Source organism: Gambusia affinis, linkage group LG22 (genome assembly GCF_019740435.1).
Source record: "Gambusia affinis linkage group LG22, SWU_Gaff_1.0, whole genome shotgun sequence".
NCBI classification, from domain to species: domain Eukaryota; kingdom Metazoa; phylum Chordata; class Actinopteri; order Cyprinodontiformes; family Poeciliidae; genus Gambusia; species Gambusia affinis.
This window is the reverse complement of record NC_057889.1, coordinates 17053000-17071462: the sequence shown is the minus strand read 5'-3', so window position 1 is coordinate 17071462 and position 18463 is coordinate 17053000. Positions and strand designations below refer to the sequence as shown.

General features: G+C 41.5%; 2 protein-coding genes across 5 annotated transcripts in view; one reads left to right on the top strand and one right to left on the bottom strand.

Annotated features, from left to right (window-relative positions):
- selenoi (selenoprotein I) overlaps positions 1-3099 on the top strand; it is a 34893-nt gene extending 31794 nt beyond the window's left edge. The window contains exon 13 of one of the 2 annotated variants that reach the window (XR_006369603.1): positions 3016-3099. The gene's annotated coding sequence lies outside the window, so the exon portion shown is untranslated. Of the gene's footprint in view, positions 1-2634; positions 2809-3015 lie in introns of those variants that run through there. The other variant, XR_006369604.1, reaches the window with a different exon arrangement.
- The window catches only part of LOC122825243 (hormonally up-regulated neu tumor-associated kinase homolog), a 128763-nt gene that overhangs the window by 10503 nt on the left and 99797 nt on the right, over positions 1-18463 (bottom strand). For 2 of the 3 annotated variants that reach the window (XM_044106494.1, XM_044106495.1), the window contains exons 3-4: positions 3231-3353; positions 2990-3159 (exon numbers count right to left, since the gene is read on the bottom strand). In XM_044106494.1, coding sequence (XP_043962429.1) covers positions 2990-3159; positions 3231-3266 — 206 coding nt within the window. In that variant the 5' untranslated portion in view covers positions 3267-3353. Of the gene's footprint in view, positions 1-2989; positions 3160-3230; positions 3354-6464; positions 7013-18463 lie in introns of those variants that run through there. The other variant, XM_044106493.1, reaches the window with a different exon arrangement.

Genomic DNA, 18463 nt, shown 5'->3' with positions numbered 1-18463 from the left:
GAAACGGTTTGTCCATGATTTTGTTGGTAATTCCGCTAAGATGCAAGGAGAAATTGGTTTACAAAGAGACAATTATCAGCTTAAAGCTTATTCTCTGTTTATAAAAATTCAATCCTAAAACAGTCACTGTGTCCAGACAGTGTAATATCGGTCAATCAATCTGCTAAAAAAAAAAAAATTTAAGCTCCTCTGTCTTCTCCCAGGAGTCCACTTTTCTCGGGAACACACATGGTGAGTCCTGGTGTGGCAGAACTAGTTGTGCTATCTGCTCGAATTGCTAAGACATGATGCTAGCAACAGTCTCTATAATGTTTTTGCCTTTGTTTGAAACATTGCTAATAGACTGTTCCTGTTTCTCATGCTACATTTCTAAACTGGAATCGGTCAGGATTCGTGTCGACACGTTAAACTTTAGGGGATTGGAAATTAGCCACTAAAATCTGATTGGTTTAGCTGTAAAATTCTGGAGTTTTCCGTGAGCATTTTCTGCTAAAGGAACCAGTTTTAGAGGTCTGACAACGCTGGCTTGGCCTTACTTAACTTTATCTGTGTATTTATAGAGATCTGATTGAATAGGACTGTTAGCAGCAGCAAGAAAGCTAAGCTGCTAAGTTTGGGTGTTGGGTAGAACACAAGTATATTTTCCCATTTGGTAATTTAGGAAATTAGTTTGCTCAAACCGTTAAATCGCTTTTTAGAAAACCCTCCAAACTGAGCGATTTTCAAGTCGGGCTAACCAGCGGTTGTTCTGGATTCATTTTCAACCATCAGCAGAGACTGTTCTCTGCTGATGGTTGATAAAAAGTTGTATTACTCCCCTCATTGTACCCCAGCCTCGTTGCCATCAGGCGAGGCTTTGAGCTATAAAACTACTGGCTAAATGAAAATCTGCGGTTAGGAGTGAGAGAGACCCCATAAACTGTAGCCTGGGAATCTGCCATGTTTCTTTCATCTGCCTTCATCTAAGCAGCAGACACTCAAAAATCCAGAAATCCTTGCTTGAGCAGCCCGAGGGAGGTTCAAAGAGAATAAGAGGAAGAAAGAGAGCAAGAAAGAAAGAAAACCAGCAAGAAGGAGCGAGATCACAAAATGTCGTAAAGCAGAGAAATGTATGTGGTGGACTTATTGAATGTGGGTGGCAGGAGGTGTGTTTAAGTGCAAAATTTCCCTCCATTTCCACTATGATCATCTCTACAGCACTGTGGTGTCGAGAGAGAGAGAGAGAGAGAGACTGCGAGTGTGTGTGTTTGGGTGCGTATGTTTGGGTGAGGATGCGTGGGTGGGTTTGACAGGGAGAGGTGCTGTTCAGGAGTTGAAAGCGATGTCGTTTGGGGACTTCATTAGAGAGGAAGTCCATGATGTTGTGATGATGTGTGAATCATGGCGCCGGATCAGGATGATGAAGTCACCGCCTGGTAATCACATTCCCACCTTGAGAAGAGCCAAGGCCCCAAACTGAAGCAAAATGTGTGTGTGTGTGTGTGTGTGCGCGTGTGGGCGTGGTTGTGAAAGTGTGAGAGAAATGGTTACCTGACACCGACTCCATGTCTTACTCTGAAGGCTGTTAATGCCCTGCAAACTACTGCGATGTGTGTGTGGGTGTGTGTGGGCGTGTTCTGACAAATATGACTTTAAGAGGTTTGTTCTACTGTGATCTTGTCTATGATAACCTTAAGTCACATTTTCAGTGACATTGTAGTTAAGTTTTGTACCAAAGTTAGCAGATTGGTCCCATAGCTTATTACAGACTCAAAGTTAAAACCAGTAAAATTAAGAGAAGGTAAGAATTTGTTTTCCTTCCCCTTGATTTATTCCAAATGAAAAGGACAGGAACATTTTACCATTTCTCATGACCTCTCAATTAGATCTCAATCAGATTTATATCCAGACTTTGACTAGGTCACTCCAGAACCATTTTCTTTCTGTTCCAAAGGCTCAACATTCACCTTCAGCACTTTATGACTCCATCAAACCAAAACTTTGTCCAAAACTGGAAGCAAAAAAGTAGTCCAAGACCACGAGACTACCTCCGCCATGTTTGACCATCTTATGATGGTCAAACATGTAACATGTGTGTCGATATGTTGTATTAATTTACATTATATGTAACAGAAATCTGCCTAATGGGTTTCACTTTGTCATACTTGTCCTAAAATAAATGGGCTTTTCAATGACATTCAAATTACGTTTTCCAGCGGGTTGTGGAAATCATTAAGATATATTTTTAATTTGAATGAAAATAATGTGAAAAATACTTGTGATGTTAGTTTATATGGAAATGTTTTTTTACACATTTTTATGATTTTTTTTTATTGTATAAGGTTCTAATGTTTTTAACCTGAATAAGCTGTCTTAAAGGGGCAGTGTTATGTGTTTTCCAGACACACCGTGACATTTTATAGCACAATCAGGTACCTATGTTGCCTTCAGTTGATGACACCTGAAGGCAACATGATTTTAAAAAAATAATCTTTTTAATTTAAAATTACTTCTAAATTAAAAGTAATTTAAAAGTATCAAATGACTTTTAAAATGACTTAAAAGTAATTTGACTTTGTAATTTAATGATTTGGAATTGGGGCCGCTTTAAAAAAAAAAAAAAAACTCCTGCTCTTTCTGCAACTCTGCTTTCAGGAAGTCATCACAACATCGCTCTTCTATTAACCCTTTAACAAAGTTTTAAAAAAAATTTCACTGAGAAGTCAGCAGACGCCCGGAAACTCTGAAACTGCAACTCTGAGGAGGAGCTTCCTCCTCGAAGGCGGAGCTAGGTCTAACCAGGGGTTCTGCACAGCTGAATGGTTGCCGTGGGAGATGAAAGGATTTCTCAAACATGCACAAAAGGATTAAAGCGTATTTTATGGTTTTGGTGAGGAAATCACTTTGTAACATGATGTAAAAAAGTACATTTGACATAATACTGCAGCTTTAAAAGCAGACTGGAAGTCAGACACATTGTGTTTCTCGTATTGTGTGTATGTGTAGTGACCTGTGCACAATGCCGTGTTTGTGCAGGTGCTCCACGGCGGAGAGGATCTGCCGGGTGTAGCGCCGCACCTCCCTCTCTCCCAGCCTCCTCCGGTCGCAGATCCTGTCCATCAGGTCTCCTCCCGCACACAGCTCCATGGCCATGTAGTAACTGTTCTCCGTCTCCAGGGTCTGACGCAGGATTCACACGGTACGTTAACGCTCACACACTTATTAACAGAGGGCGTCGTTTGTTCCTTTACCTCCAGAAGAACCACAATGTGAGGGTGCCGGACCATTTGATGGATTCGAGGTTCCCTTTTAATGTTTTTCAGCACGTAGGAGTCTTGGCGTGCTTTCTTCTTGTCTATCACCTTAACGGCCACCTGCACACATGATGGCAAACAGCTAGACAAGACTTTCAACACAACTGCATTCATAGTCCCTTATCTTCCAAAGTTCATATGAGTTATTGGGTGAAAAGTGAGCCAACAAAAGTGAGTGAAGTTTATGTTGCGAAGTAAAACATGCAACTGTTCAGATTTTAAGGAGCTGTTTTTGTTAACGTTTTGGCAATATAATCAGAAACAAATGTTTCCAAGATGCAACAAAGATTACATTTTGATATTCAAAGGCCTCAGAAATGTAAACAAAAAAAAGCAAATAAAAAATTGTAGTGAACTTGATTTTTTTTTTTTTTTTTATTATAACACTTTATTTGAAGAGGTGTGCATAACACTCACATTACACCATCATAAACATGACATAAACCTGTCGTGAACATGAAGGAGTCTTTATGAATGTCTATGACTGATGTCATGAAGTGTCATTTTGGTGAATAATGACACTTTTAATGCAAAGTTGCTCTAAAAGTCCATTAGAAGTGCCAACATCGCATTATTTTTTAAATAATGACACTTTAATGCAAAGTTGGCACTTAATGTTAAATTATTTCACCTTTTACTGTAGACCAATAGTTAAGTGCAATATCTACTGGATATTTCTTTTTGGTTCTTCTTCTATGTGACGACTGTTATCAGATGAACGTTAATATTTCACAGTGACATCGTGTCTCAAACCGCGCTGGTCTTTAAGAATGAGACACTTTTTATTTTGGCATAAAAAGGCTGAACATTTACAAATATCTTTCTAAATGTGCAATAATTTTTTTAAATCTGCTCAAACTGCTTCAACAAGGCTAGAATATTTGTTTAGGCACAACCTGAACACAAACGTTCCAGTTGGATTCATTTTAATGACAATGTGTTTCATGTATGTTTTATATTTTTATTTTATATGATTATAGACTTGAGTTTGTAACTTAGAACTCAACATGAAACTAGAGAGAATCTTAAACATATTTATTGTTTTATTTTTTGCAGCGTTCACAAACCTTTCTTACACCAACAGGAATTAAGGCAAACAAACCCCCACGAGTGAGCCAGGACATTACTATGGCAACCGCGTCATAGCTTGGGTTCGGTAGTTAAGTACTGGCACTGACCCTGTTCATTGGCCATGAAACTATACGTATACATACACGGGCACATGTTGTGTCTGAGGTGTTTTCTTTTCTGTAAGCTGCAGACACACGTTGCATTCAGTCCGTTCTAAACGTTTTCCAACCCCCTTCGTCACATTTGGTCATGATTCCACCACAAACCTCACTTTATGTTTTGGGTGTTTTATTAAAAGACCAACACAATGTGGTCCATAATTGTGAAGTGGAACGATGAAAAATATGTAGTTTTTCTAAAGTTTATAGAAACACAAGAAAGCCACAGTCAAAAGAATTTTGTTCAGAAAAAGAGATGAGCAAACAAGTCGGAGAAGTTTTTTTTTTTTTTTTTTTTTTGGTTAGCTGAGACAGAGACTGATTTTTTATTTTTATTTTTTTTATTCTTTTACCAGTGTTCAGAATCCTGTGTGAAGGAGAGAATTAGTAAGGCACATTACTGTAAATACTCCATCCCTGTGGCAAATCGTAGCAGTGGTAGCATCATGCTGTGGGGAGGAGAATCCTCAGAAAAAAGAAGGAAGTTGGTCACAGTTTTTGCAGTTTTTTTTTTATAGAGAGGAATATATAGTAATTCTGAGGGAAAATGCCCAACATGTACAATAGACACAAGGCTTGAGAAGTGCAGGACAACAACCCGAAATGTACATCCAGAGATTAAGTGGAAGCGTTTATATCACCCTATGTTCTTGTGTTTTTTTGCAAGACTTATAGAAATAATATCCAGAAAAATGCGGGCTTTAACTGGATACTACTAGTCGAGACGTACTGCAGTCCAGCAAATACGCAGTGCCATTTTTTTAGAATTTGACCTGTAAGTAAAGTCTGAAAAGGGTTGGAAATGTTACATTTACAAGTAATCCACATGAAACCCATTCAAGTCTCTGGTTATGTTCAAGGAGCATAACCTACTTATAGTCTTGCTACTTTTGCAAGACTACAAGAAGAGCAAAATTTAGCACATGCAAAATTGCTCAATTTCAAGTTGAAATTGATTTTTAAAAGCGGGACAATTTGTATGAATGAACATTTACATGTAAATACATATGAGAATTTTCATCTCTAATCCCATTTGCAGGTTGATGGTAAAGCACAATAATAAATGCAGGGATAAAACAAAAACACTACGGAATCAGAAGTACACACACCAACCTTAAAATCTATATGTCTTTGCATTTACTCAGTGTTGGCATTAAACTGCAAGCAGAATGTGTATTCAGATAATATTAACATATTAACTGCCTTAAAATTGGCCTTAAAATTGCACAAACAAATTGCAACAAGATGTATGCATCATAACTTTGAGTTGGTTTTTCCACTTTATCAAAATGAGCGCATTTCACAAAACAGCAATGGAAATTCTCCTTTTTGTCGCCCAATCCCGTGATCAACAACCGGATGTTGCCACTGGAAGAAAAGACGAAGAAGACGACAGGAAGTGCAAGAAGGAATATGGTGCGGCGTGTTCTTTAGGTGGCGTGTCGCGTGAAGAAACGTATTCATGAGTGATTCTAATTTCATTTCTTATGCAACGGAAACACGGCAATTGCAAAATTGTGTTTTTGCGACATCGACGAAGGAAACTACCATCTTTGTTTATGTTCTCTTACCGCAACATTATATTAAAAATAGATGGTAAATCAGTTCTCTAGTTAATGTTTTTGTACTAATATAATGGGGTTTTTTTTAAAACATGTAACAATATACATGCTACATGTAGCACAGATCTGTCAAATCTGCTGAGTGAGCAGTTGCTCATAAAATAGCCAGGTGTTGATGGATCTGACACACTTTCTCAAACATTACAAGGCTATAATAACAGGCCACTGCCTCCCTTCAGACTCTTGTGGGTGTAATTATCTGCCACCAGACTCTGGTTGATACCGTGTAATCATCATTTTAATGTGTGCGAGATCTTTCATTAGACAGGGTGCCACCCTGCCAGAGTGTGTGACTTTCACACCAGTAGGAAAGCACCCACCTTCTCGCCGGTGCCGATGTGCAGTCCCTCCACCACCTTGGCGAAGGAGCCTTTGTTGATCATCTTCCCGATCAGGTAGGACCCCACCCTCTTGGAGTGGGGGAAGCTCCTCAGCAGCTCCCTGGTGAACGTCAGGGAGGGCAGGGGCAGCCCCGAGGCCTCCCGCCGGGACTCGCCGACCCCCCCTCCTTCTGGGACTGTTTCCTCCAGAGTGGGCTTCACTGCTGCAGCTGGCATCCCAGGCGAGGCCGGGCCCCTGCACGGCCCCCTCTCACAGCCATGGTTGGGTCCACAAGCAGAACGGCTCTTGCAGAGGGCGCAAAGGAAGCAAACAAACCCTGAAGGCCTGGAGGAGTTTCAGGAGTTTTGGGCCTCAGACGCAGACCTGTGTGTGATCCACGCTCAGCTGTAGGTCCCCCAATCCGAAGTGTCCAGTGGATCCCTCCTCACATTATTCAGCTTTGACTTTACGGCTGGTTTTCTTCAGGCGGCGGATCCGTCCTGTGTCTCTCCACCTGTTAGTGGATGATTAACTGGTGTGTTCTCAGGTCAGCTCTGGTGATGAGATGGACATTCTACACCCTAATCACCCTCCTCCCTACCCCCGCCACAGTACACACACACACACACACACACACACCCGTGCACACAGTTACGCAGTAACCATTTGTAACAGCTTCATTTACTTCCTGAAGCCACATTTCAAATCTTCAGCGAGGCTTTTTTTTTCTTTTTTTTTTTTTTCTTTTTTTTTTTTTTTTACACAAGGATGGACTTAAAATTTATTTTTTAGCTTAAACTGTTTCAAACTTTTGTCATGTTACGACCAAAATCTTCAATGTATTTTGTTACATTGAAGCGTAGATGTTGTCTAAGTGTGAAGAGGGAGCAAAATGATGCATGAGTGTTAAGCTTTTTTTTTTTTACAAATAAAACTTTGAAAAGTGTTTTGATTATACTTTTTACTGAAAACTTTCCAGTGGATTTTAATGCACAAAAAGTAAAAAAAAGAAAAAGAAAAAAAAAGCCAACTAGGAATAAGTATTCTGCCATCGTTTTGGCGCCCTCTCTAGCATGGCGCCCTGAGGCGTCGTACACAGTCCGTATCCACATTGTTGTTAGTTTGTGATTCACAAACTGGCAACAGCATTTTAAAGTCTACTCTTTGAGCTGCTGGGAGCCACATTTGGAGGCCTTGAGTCCTCGACGCGGCCGTCGCGGGTTCGATTCCCGGACCTGGCCGACATTTGCCGCATGTCTTCCCCCCTCTCCTTCCCCCTTCGTGTCAGCCTACTGTCATATAAGGGACACTAGAGCCCACAAAAAGACCCCCTGGTGGAGAGAAAAAAAAAAGGCTTTCTTTCAGCAGACACTATTACTGCCACACATTCATACAGGTAGGGTTAGGGTTTGTGGAGTGCACAGCCAATAGTTGTCCCTTCAACCCACCAGAGTTACGGATCTGTGCAGCTCCTCCACTGATTCTCTAAACAACGCTGCTCTTGCCAGAGTCAATAATACCCTGAACCTCTCAGTACCAAAGTGTGTCGTCTGTTTTGCTCCCATGTCTGCGCGGACCTCAGGCTCAGATTGCATCACGCTGAAGGAGACTTTTCCCTCGCTCAGCTGATGAAAGGAAGGACAGAGCCCTGTATCCTGCATGTAACCCAATACAATCACACACACACACACACACTATTACATAACCTTTAAAGGTGACCTACGCAAAACATGTTCACTACATTTATTTGCACAAAATCATTCTTTGGATAATCAGACTTTGGTCCGGTGAGTTTCAGAATGAGCTGTTTTAGGGACTCTGTCACTTGAAATTCAAATGAGCTGCTGGCCACGCCCCCTTTCCCCCCCAATTTCGCAAGTGGAAATGGCTGCAAACAGATGGGCAATTTTACAACGGTTCATCTTTGAAGGGCCGAAGTAGAGCCTCCTGCACAACCAACAAGAAATCAACAAGTAGTTTCTGAACAACATCTTGCCTTTTCCAGCAGCCATTGTACAGAACATACTGTGGTAAAATCAGCTGGCTAAATGTGCTGAGCTCTGCTTGGGTTGCTAGGTGACAGGCGGGGCTTCACAGGGGTTGCTAGGTGAGTGGCAGTGCCTGTGGATTTGGGACTTAACAGCTGGGAAGCTTTTGAAACGGGTCATTTTCCAGACACCAAAAAACATTTATTTATTGCCAAATAAAATGTCTGAAGCGAATGTGTCATTTTTAGAAGCAGTTGAGATGGAAATGGAAGCATAAAAAACCCCCAAAACGTGCAAACAAGCCACTGCAGCTGCCGGCCAACTCCTGAAGTCACCTCGTTTAGAGGACGGTCGCGCTCTTCAGCTAGACTTTAGCAGCAGCCAAATCCAAATCCTAACATGTTTCAGATGAAAAAAATACCAACAGAGATGGGTTGGTGTTGGGAAGGGAAAGGAAATAAAAAAATGATTGCCGTGGGTTTATTTCCAGAAAAATGTCATTGCTCTTGAACCTACGTTCAAGAGCAATGCTGTTATGCCTTTATGCCTGTTAAAGCCCAGGCATATCCACAGATGGACAGTAGGTGGTGCTAGAGAGCATCTGGCCTTTTTTTCCCCCCTCTGGACAAAAAGTGCCCTTCAGAAATAATTTATTTGTATTTATTTATTTTTTACAGTGTAGCGTGTGGCCTGTAGTGAATCTGGCAGTTCCAAGCGGCACACAAGGTGCCCTTTTTTTTTTTTTTTAATACTCAAGCATCCGAATGCCTGCGCACACCCCTGCTGCCGTCCATGTGGGCGAAGGTGTTAACAGATCCACCCTAATGCCGCGGAAGGGTGTCAGGCTTTACCTGGGGTCCACACCGGACAGACGCAGGAAGAAAGGAAGGAAATAATGAATGAGAGAGAGAAGAGAAGAGAGGGAGAGAGTGTGCAGGATGAGGAAGAAGTTGCCTGCTGCATCCAGGAGTGAGAGGGTGAGGGACGATCAGATGGAGGAAAGTGAAAAACAAGTCCAGTAATGTGATCGACATGCCGAGTGAGAAGGAGAGAAACCGAGCTTTGCAACTGCAAAACAAATGTGAATTAATAAGACCTCAGGAGATTTTATATAGCTATATATATATAACCCCAGCTTTTCCTTGCTTAAATGTTTTGCAGGGGTTGTTCAGAGTCTCTCTCTGTGTGTGTGTGTGTGTGTGTGTGTGTGTGTGTGTGTGTGTGTGTGTGTGTGTGTGTGTGTGGGCGTGCGTGTGTGTGTGTGTGTGTTTCCATGGTTCAGAAAAGGTCATTCTCACTGCCAGAGACCACAATCTATTTGTGTGAGCAGCTTTCATGCCTGCACATATATTTGTAAGCTGTTTCCTACGGCTCTGCGGTCCGCGTTTGTTGTCGAGATGATGTTTTTCCGTCGATACGCATGCATAAAATCAAAAAAAAAAAAAAAGAAAAAAAATCTTCTTTCGAATGATTCAAGAAATATAATTATGAGCTTGCACATATTCGGCGTGTGTGCAGGCAGAGAAGAATGCTGGCCAGCCTCGTAGGACTTGGCGAGCTTCTCGGCGGTCGCATTAAATGAGAAGAGAAACCCCCTTCTGCTTCCTGCCTGTAATAAATGGATCCCCAGCAACCATTAAGGCATATTTTAACACCAAATAACTCCCCGAAACCACACTAAGGCAGACTTGGCCGACCCCGGGCCTCCAACCAGCCCCTGTGCTCTCGTTTCCACTACTTTCCTGTCATTTAGCTCAAAAGAATTAGAAGGAAAAAAAAGGATCAAATATGAAAATTAAAGGTTCTTTTAGTGCCACGGCTCAATGGTGGAATGGTTTATACACAAATTTGCAAAAAAAAAAAAAAAAAAAAGGCTGTAAAACAAAACAGTATCTTCTTTAAGTGTTCTGAGGCCTTTCTTTGCTCTAGCACACAACTAATGAGAGTTGAAGAAGTTATTAATAATAACCCGAAATCCTTAACTGATTACTACCGGTGGTAAAAAAAAAAAGAAAAAAAAAAGAATTTTTATCAAGGAACAAGTGAGCGTTCTGATAAGACTGGCTCTAAAAAACAAAGAGATGCACGGTTGTGTAAAACTGCAATGAAAGATTGAAGGTTTGGATTTTTTATTTTTAGTACAAATAATTCAATATCTTAAAAAAAAAAACCTGTTTTGTAGCTGAGAATTTACAAAACAAAGTATTTCCCAGTACTTCAAAAAGAACCAGAGAAACCTGATTTACATATCCAGACCCATCTAGAAATATTTACACTTTTTTTTTTTGTCCCGTTTCAACCGCAATCTTAAATGTAGATCTGCTTTCTTGATTTTATGTGGCAGTTAGACTAAGTACGAATACAGGTTTTCAAAATTGTCACAAGACTTGGCCAGCTACGTAAAACTCACTTGCCGGACGGCTTTGGAGGAGCTGCAGAGATTCACCTCAATCATTTGGAAGAAGAAGATGTTAAAACCTGCCTCCATCGCAACAAAATACTACAAGCAGGGGAAGAAGTTTGACTTTCCAGTGGGAAACAAACCACAATCAAACAACCAGAGTTACAATAGAATAGATAAGATCAAGGATTTTGGCCCAGTCAAAGTCCAGATAGAAAGACAATTGAGAATTTGTGACAAACTTGAGCTACTTTGCGAAAGAATAACTGGCACAAATGTCAGTTTCTAAAAGTAGAGACAATACCACACAATACTTTCAGCTTTAACTGCAGCATTTTTTTAATTTATTTTTTGTTTATTATGGTTTAATAAGCAACAGTTTAACAAGAAAAAATATCCTACAAAGCTTGCGGTTGTACTGTGTCTCCATATTAGATCCGGAACAAACACTGGCAGAAATGTTCCAGATTTGCAGATAGAAAACAGATTTATGCTCAATTCTCTTGACTTAAACATTTCCTAAGAGATTGACGAAGAAGGAAAGCAGAATTTCAGTCTGTACACAAAACGTTGTGGTAAAAACATTGTAATCTCTCTGATGTTTTCTCCACGGCAGCTGTCACTGCCTGCCCTCTGGTGGATAAAATATAACACTGCAATATCAATTCTGAAAACATTAAATAAAATCAAAAAGGCAGCAGGTTGAAGGTGAAAACAAAATGCCTTTGTGTTTGCGTCTTTGTCTAACCTTTCCGGGAGTCCACAGCTTTCCACGGACCATACAAAAGGTTCTCGTCGTTCCCACAATGTCCTTGCAAAATGTTAAGGGCCAGACCAGTAACACAAAAACAATAGCAGCCAGGTTCGTCACCATCCCACAGCCAAAAACGAAGCGTACGGAATATTTGGAGTTGTGTCGTCGGGTCGTCGTTCAGAATCAGAAGCGCTTTGATAACGTGAAGGAACGCAGCTTTAGTGAAACCTCCTGCTCGACGTGATTGAACAGACGACACAGGGATACAGTGAAGACGAGCGCTCCTTCGTATGTGTTCAATTACTGCCTCAACAAAGGCATTTCCCTTTTTCCTGGATTAAACTCCGCTAATCTTTGATGATCTCACTGTCACTGTGGTAAATCATGTACGGGTCTAGTTTTGTCGTTCTGCCCGGATGTGGTCGATCCCTCGCTCCCCGGAGACCTTATCGGAGGCTGCGGCCTCCTTCGCAAGTCCCCAATCAGTCAGCCGCACTCACCGCCGAGGACTTAACTGTGTCATCATCAGTCAGAACCGGGCCGGGCCGAGCCGAGCAGCAGTTGTCAGAGTCGTTTGCCTGCATGTTCCTGTGGTTGAGATCTTTGTGTTTTGTGGTCTCGGCTGCTTTGTTGTTGATTAGAAATGGTTCTGTTGGTTATTATTTTTATTGTTTTTAGGCAGACAAACAGCGAGCCGCTCTCGGGGTCCGTCTTCAGTGTTGGACGCCGTGGCAACAGGATCCCTGCTGCCCGCAGAAACCTTGTGCTAACGTCAGGCTGCTTCGGCGCTGAGACCCACCAGAAACGGAGCTGAGTCGGTCTGGGAACAGCAGGAGGATGTGGGTCTGGTGAAAACATCATGTTCTGACATAAACCGAGGTATAAACAATTCAGCAACACTAATTGGATTGTTAAAACACGCCTTTCGGTAGGGGGCGAGGGGGAGGGAATATTTAAAAATGTAACAGAGAAGCTGTTCTGGTCAACACTGATCACACTTAATCATTAAATCTTTAATTTGAAACCAAAGAAGTATGCTTTCGTCTTTTCTGCCCACATTGTGTCTCTTTGGGGGCATCGAAACGCCGTTTCAACAAGCCAACACATTTTCCTATTTTAAAAACATTTTTCACTGTCACAATGTCACGTTTTGGGGGGAGAAGTTCTCCATCAGTTTCTTCTGTCTCACTAAAACAAAATTTTTCCCATTCTTCTTCGCAAAATTGTTCATGTCCAATTAGACTGAACAGAAAAAGCACATGTGAAGTCGTCTATTTCCAAAGTGAACTGAATTGTGCGGTGAGTCGTTTTGTTTCCCGCCTTAGAACAAATGATGAAATTTAGCTAACATGCTAACTCCTGCATATTTATGCCGCCATAAATTGCGGCAATGTTGACCGATGTGCACTGTCCTAATCCAATCAAATCTAATTAAAAGCCTTGTTACAGTTTCTTAATTAGGTTTAGCCCTGGACTTTGACTAGACCATCCTAACATGAACATGATTTGAACTAAAGTAGCTTTTTCTTCCGAGTTTTTCCTCGGGATCGCCTTGCATTTATTTCCCTCTGTCCTCCCAGCAATTTTGAGCAGCTCCCCCGTCCGTGCTGACGAAGAGTAACCCCGCATCTTGATGCTGCCACCACCATGTTTAGCAGTGGGAATGGTGTGTTCAGAATCAGTGGCGGGAACAACAAAGTGGCTGTCTTTTCAGCTGATTTTTCCACTTGAGCTGTGGATCTCCGAAGTTCCTCCAGAGCAGCCGGAGTTACATTCCACACCGGTGGGCTCCGTTCACCGATCAGGTAACGTCTGATTTTATTAACGGGCATCAGAATAAAAGAGGCTGAACACATTCTCATGGCACACTTTTCAGATTCCTACTAAAATGCTGCATCGGTTGCCTTCCACTGCAGTTACGCACAAACCGCTATAAAGACCCAATAATAATGATTTTAATGTCAGAAGGTGTGAAACCTTTCAAAGCACAGATTTCATTTAGCACTGCCTGTAAAGTTCGGTTGCTCTGCCTTTTAACCTCGTGCTGTGGCTCAAGACCAACGCCAAAAAAATAAAAAATGTCTCCATCCATCGAAATCCTCTGGTGAAACGCCTCAGAAATAAGAAAAACCCACCTTTCTGAGTCGAGAGGCTGAAAACGGAGCTCTCCGGCGGCCCCGCCGCTCCTAATTTGGACCTGGTGTGTGTCGGTGCCCAGATGTGCGTCCTTGTGTGGCTGCGTGTGTGTGTGCGTCTGCAATCCGCAGATGTGTGTTTATGTGCTGTAGTGGCCCGCTGTGCCGCTCCCAAATTGAAATGTGAAAGAAACGTGTTGGAAGGTGATGACAAGAGTGAAGTGAACCAGTCATTTCCTGAAGGCCCGGGCCAGATGTGTCGCACACAGAGCCTCAGAAAATCCGCGGCACATTGCTGCCTAATAACCAGGTTATTCAGCCGGGCGGAGGAGGGAAGATGGCGGGGCAGGAAGTGAGGGAGCTGTTTTTCGGAGCGCGTGCTTACCTGTCCGCACACAAATTGCGCCGCCGACGCTCTATCTAATTGGACCAGAAAGACGTGAAGGAGACACGAGGAAAAAGCCAGACAGATTGATGCCACACCTCTAATCGCCACACAGAAACACACACCAGATTTATTTCATACTGTATTCACCCTCTGACCACAATGTCTGCCACTTCCTCTCGGAGCCAGGCCTGGCGCCTGGAATAACAAAGAGAAATATTCAGCTTTATGTTGTCTAATATTTCCAAGCCCCTCCGTTCACATATACACATATACACACATGACTGAAAAATACATTTTGATCTTGCTTCGTATTGTTCTTGCCAATTGGAGGACGTTTTCTGAACGAGGAAATAATGTAATGCAGCCATTGTTTGTTCCCACTCTTTGTGTTTTCAGTGGGAAGATGGTGAATGCACAGATTGGAACCTCAGAGACTTTTTCAGATACAGTTACCACTACGGTTGTTTACCTCACCAAACCTTTTCCCAATTTTTCCAATTCAGATTACAAACCTTCAATTTGATTTTTTTCTAATCAGATTGAAGCGTACCGATCGCTTCGCTACACTACACTGTTATTTTCTGCTTCCATTATAAAAGTGACCCATACACTCGAGTCGTATCACACCTTCTTCAGTTGTAGGGCCAAAGGATAATGGTACAGTCAGAGCGGACCTGCTGGCTTCATACAACACAATCCATTGATTATTAGGGGACAGAAAAACATTACTGCTTGCGACAAGCGTGAGACGTATTAGTGAGTCACGTAGGGCGCCGTATTAGACATTTTGATTTAGCGCTGCCTGTCCACTGAGAGGCCAACTGGCATTGAACACACTCTCTTGAATATTTTTGACCGAAGATTCGCTTCACAGAGTCTCGATTCAAGCAAATGGGGAATGTGTTTATACACTATTATTTTAGATCAGTGGTCCCCAATCACCACCGGTCTGCGGACCAATTGGTACCGGGCCGTGCAAGAAATAATTAAATATATCCGATCTATGTATTGAGTCTGGAGGAGCTTTTATTTTGAAAATCCTAAACCGGATGCGGTTACGTCTTGCGCCAACATGCAGCAGAATGAGTAAGAAACAACGGCATCAATCTCGATCCTGACAACGGCATTTGTCTGCCGATTCTTACAACGCACGTGGTTATTTTTTATAAATGCCTTTTTTAAATCAAATTGTAACATCTAAGGAAAGTTTTTCAGTTCAAATAAATTTTGTTTGGCCATTCAAATACTAAATAATCACATCAGAGTCTTTGATGCTAATTGCTAGTAGCAATGTTAGCCTATATATACTTCTCTCTGTTTCATCTACACAAACATTAGAGTACTATGGTAACAAATATTACTGTGTATGACTAACAACTTAATGTGACATGAACCATCGGAAGTTCTTGAAAAATATTTTATATTCTCAACTCTCTCTTAATGTTTGTACGTAGCTACGTGGGATGCTAAACTCTAGGCTGGGCATCTTCTACCCCTTATGGGCAGGAGTGTGTGTGTGTGTGTGTGTGCGTCAGTGTTGCTGGTGTCCAAGAAATAAGCAAAATGTTTTCTGTTTTCTGAATTGAAGTTAACGTAGTAAGCTAATGGTCTTAAATTAAGCAAATCTTCGTGATTCTGAGTTCATGAAAGCTTCCCAATGGCTTGTCTGAGCCTGTGTCTCAAATAATCAACGTAATATTTTCAGACCCACAAATCCGTCGTAACGGGTTTGAAACAGCCGGACTGTGCGTTCTTCAGATGAAGTGCAGTTCAGCTGCTGTTTACTCAAAAGGTGTCAGGGCAGCACTGCATCACTTGCGAGCGCAACGACAAAGTGTTTAGCTGTGCAAGCAAACATAATCGCCTGTGATATACAACGCCACGGTTGTTTGGTAATAGCCGTGTTTTAAGAACAGCCATTAATGCAGCTTGTAAAATATTCCTAACACTAAGCCAAGCGCCCGCTTCAGTTTCACCTCCTTCTCCCAAACTAATCTACCTCTCTCCATTTTCCCCTGCCCTGCTCTGCTTCCCTCACCTCATTTGTGGTGAAATTTATTAAACTCGTTAAAAACAATTCAGTGAATATTCCCAGCTATGTGACCAGGCTTCCGTTTCCCCTCCCCTCCTTCCTTCTTCCTCCTCTTTTTTTTGTTTTGTTTTTTTTTAAATTCCTACGACTTTGTTCCACAAACCCTCTTCTCCTAAACCAACCTGTATAATGTTGTCAGAACTGCTTGAGAATGAAGTGCTAACTGTTGCTTTTTATGGGGAGGAAACAGACTGGAACAGCAGGGGTGTGTATTTGGATGCCTACAACATGCACCACATTAGCAAACGCTGCGCTGCGCAGGCATAAACACACATTTACCCAGTGCAAACGCGATTAAAACGGTTATGAGTAATAATCTTTAAACTGATGGAAGAGCTCTAAACCTTAAAGATGGACCGTTATTGCTGTTTGTGTTTATGTGTGTATGGTGAGAGTGTCATTAAGACACCTTGGTGAAAATCTGTTCTCAATTGTTGTGGTGATTTCTGCTGTTTTAATTAGGACAATTAAATCCCCGGGGGGCTCCACCCGCCTTGATTTCGTGACCACTTCATGTTAACGTTTATTCCCACTCACCCAGAGCTGCATTCTCCGTGTTTTACGTTCTGTCTCCTGAAAAGCCGCTGGTCAGGATGTTTTTCCCAAAATCATCATCGCATGGCTGCCTGATGAGTGAGGAGTGTTTATGTTTGAAATGTGAACCAAAAACGTCTTCGAGCCGCTTGTTAAAGTGTTGTGAAATAAATGTTTTTGCACATCTGTTATAGTGTTCTTCTAAAGGACACAAAGGAGGGGCGGATCTACGGAGGGGCAAGCGGGGGCAAGCTGCCCCCTCTGATTTTATATCCCTCAAATCACACGTATAAAAACCAAGCTCTTTTTTTTTGTCCAGAATTCCTTTATAGCCTTGAAAATAAATAAGTATTAACCAGGAATTGCTCTGAGGTAGAAGGAGCACATCTTCAACATATTTTTACTCAAGCAAAAGTAAAAACGTATCCGTGTAAGGAATGACTCAAGTGTAAAAAAAAAAAAGAAAAAGAAAAAGAGCAAATGTTTGATAGAAACTGCACAGGTAATGAGTTCAATCACACCAAAAAGGTAGAAAGTTAAGAGCAAATTCTGGTCATTTAAAGACAAATATTACAAACGACTTTTATACTTAAAACTTGTCTTGCTTTGAATGAGACAATTAAGTTTTCATTAGTATTTTATGAACATTTTGTTGTAATATAATGTAAAAAACTTAAACAAATGTGGGCAACTTTTTTTTAAATTTCTCTTAACTAATCATTTTTAGTTTAATACAATTTCTAAAGAGAGTTAAGTCAATCTAATTGAAGTGGTAGCAACTTGACAGTTAAATACAACTGTCAAGTTGAGTTAGTAAATGTTTTTGTTTTTTTTAGGTTTTGTTGGCTCTAGTGGCTTTTATTTGAAAAATAGTTCGACAGGAAACAGGGGGAAGACATGCGGCAAATGTCGCCAGGCCGGGAATCAAACCTGCGACCACCGGCACGAGGACTAAAGCCTCAATATATGGGTTGTGCTTTGCCCCTGCGCCACCACAGCACCTCAGTAAATGTTTTTTTAATATAAAGTCTATTTAGAAACCGGGGGGGATTTTCACATACTTCACCAAAGGGGTCCAGCATTGCCACCCAACAAATGGATCTGACAAAGAAGCGACTGAACATGGAGGTATACATCCTGGTGGGTTATTAAATGCCTATAGGTGTGGGGGGGCATGCAGGGTGGGAGCAGGAAACAAGAAGAAACTAGTGAGAGTCGATCATTCATTCCTTAATAAAACTAAATGTCCTCATTTCCCATTTTAAAGAGTGGCTTGGAAAAGTTTTAGGTCAGACAGAAAGAGAGAAAAACCGCCAAGCATCTTTTTGTACGATGTATGTAAATATCTGGTTTGTATATTTAGTCAGTCTCAAGAGTCATGCATGTTAGAAAATATGTGGGAACATGATTAGGTGGGTTATTGTTTGGTAAAGAAAGTTGTTAAAGTCTGTTCCCCATTCATTAGTGTGTGGCCAAACTATTTAGAGTTAGTGTGTGTGTTTAGGTGCAGGCAATAACAACTGTGTTTGTTAATTAGGTGTGTGGAGGTAGCATGAACTTGGCCGCCAATGTGTGTGTGTGTGTATCCATTAGGCATGTGTTATGCTGTTAACAACACACCTTGCTGGCTCGGCAAAACGAGGCCGTTAAACTGTGTTTGCGTAGACAGACGGGCCTTTGTTAGTGAACGAATTCAATTCAGATTC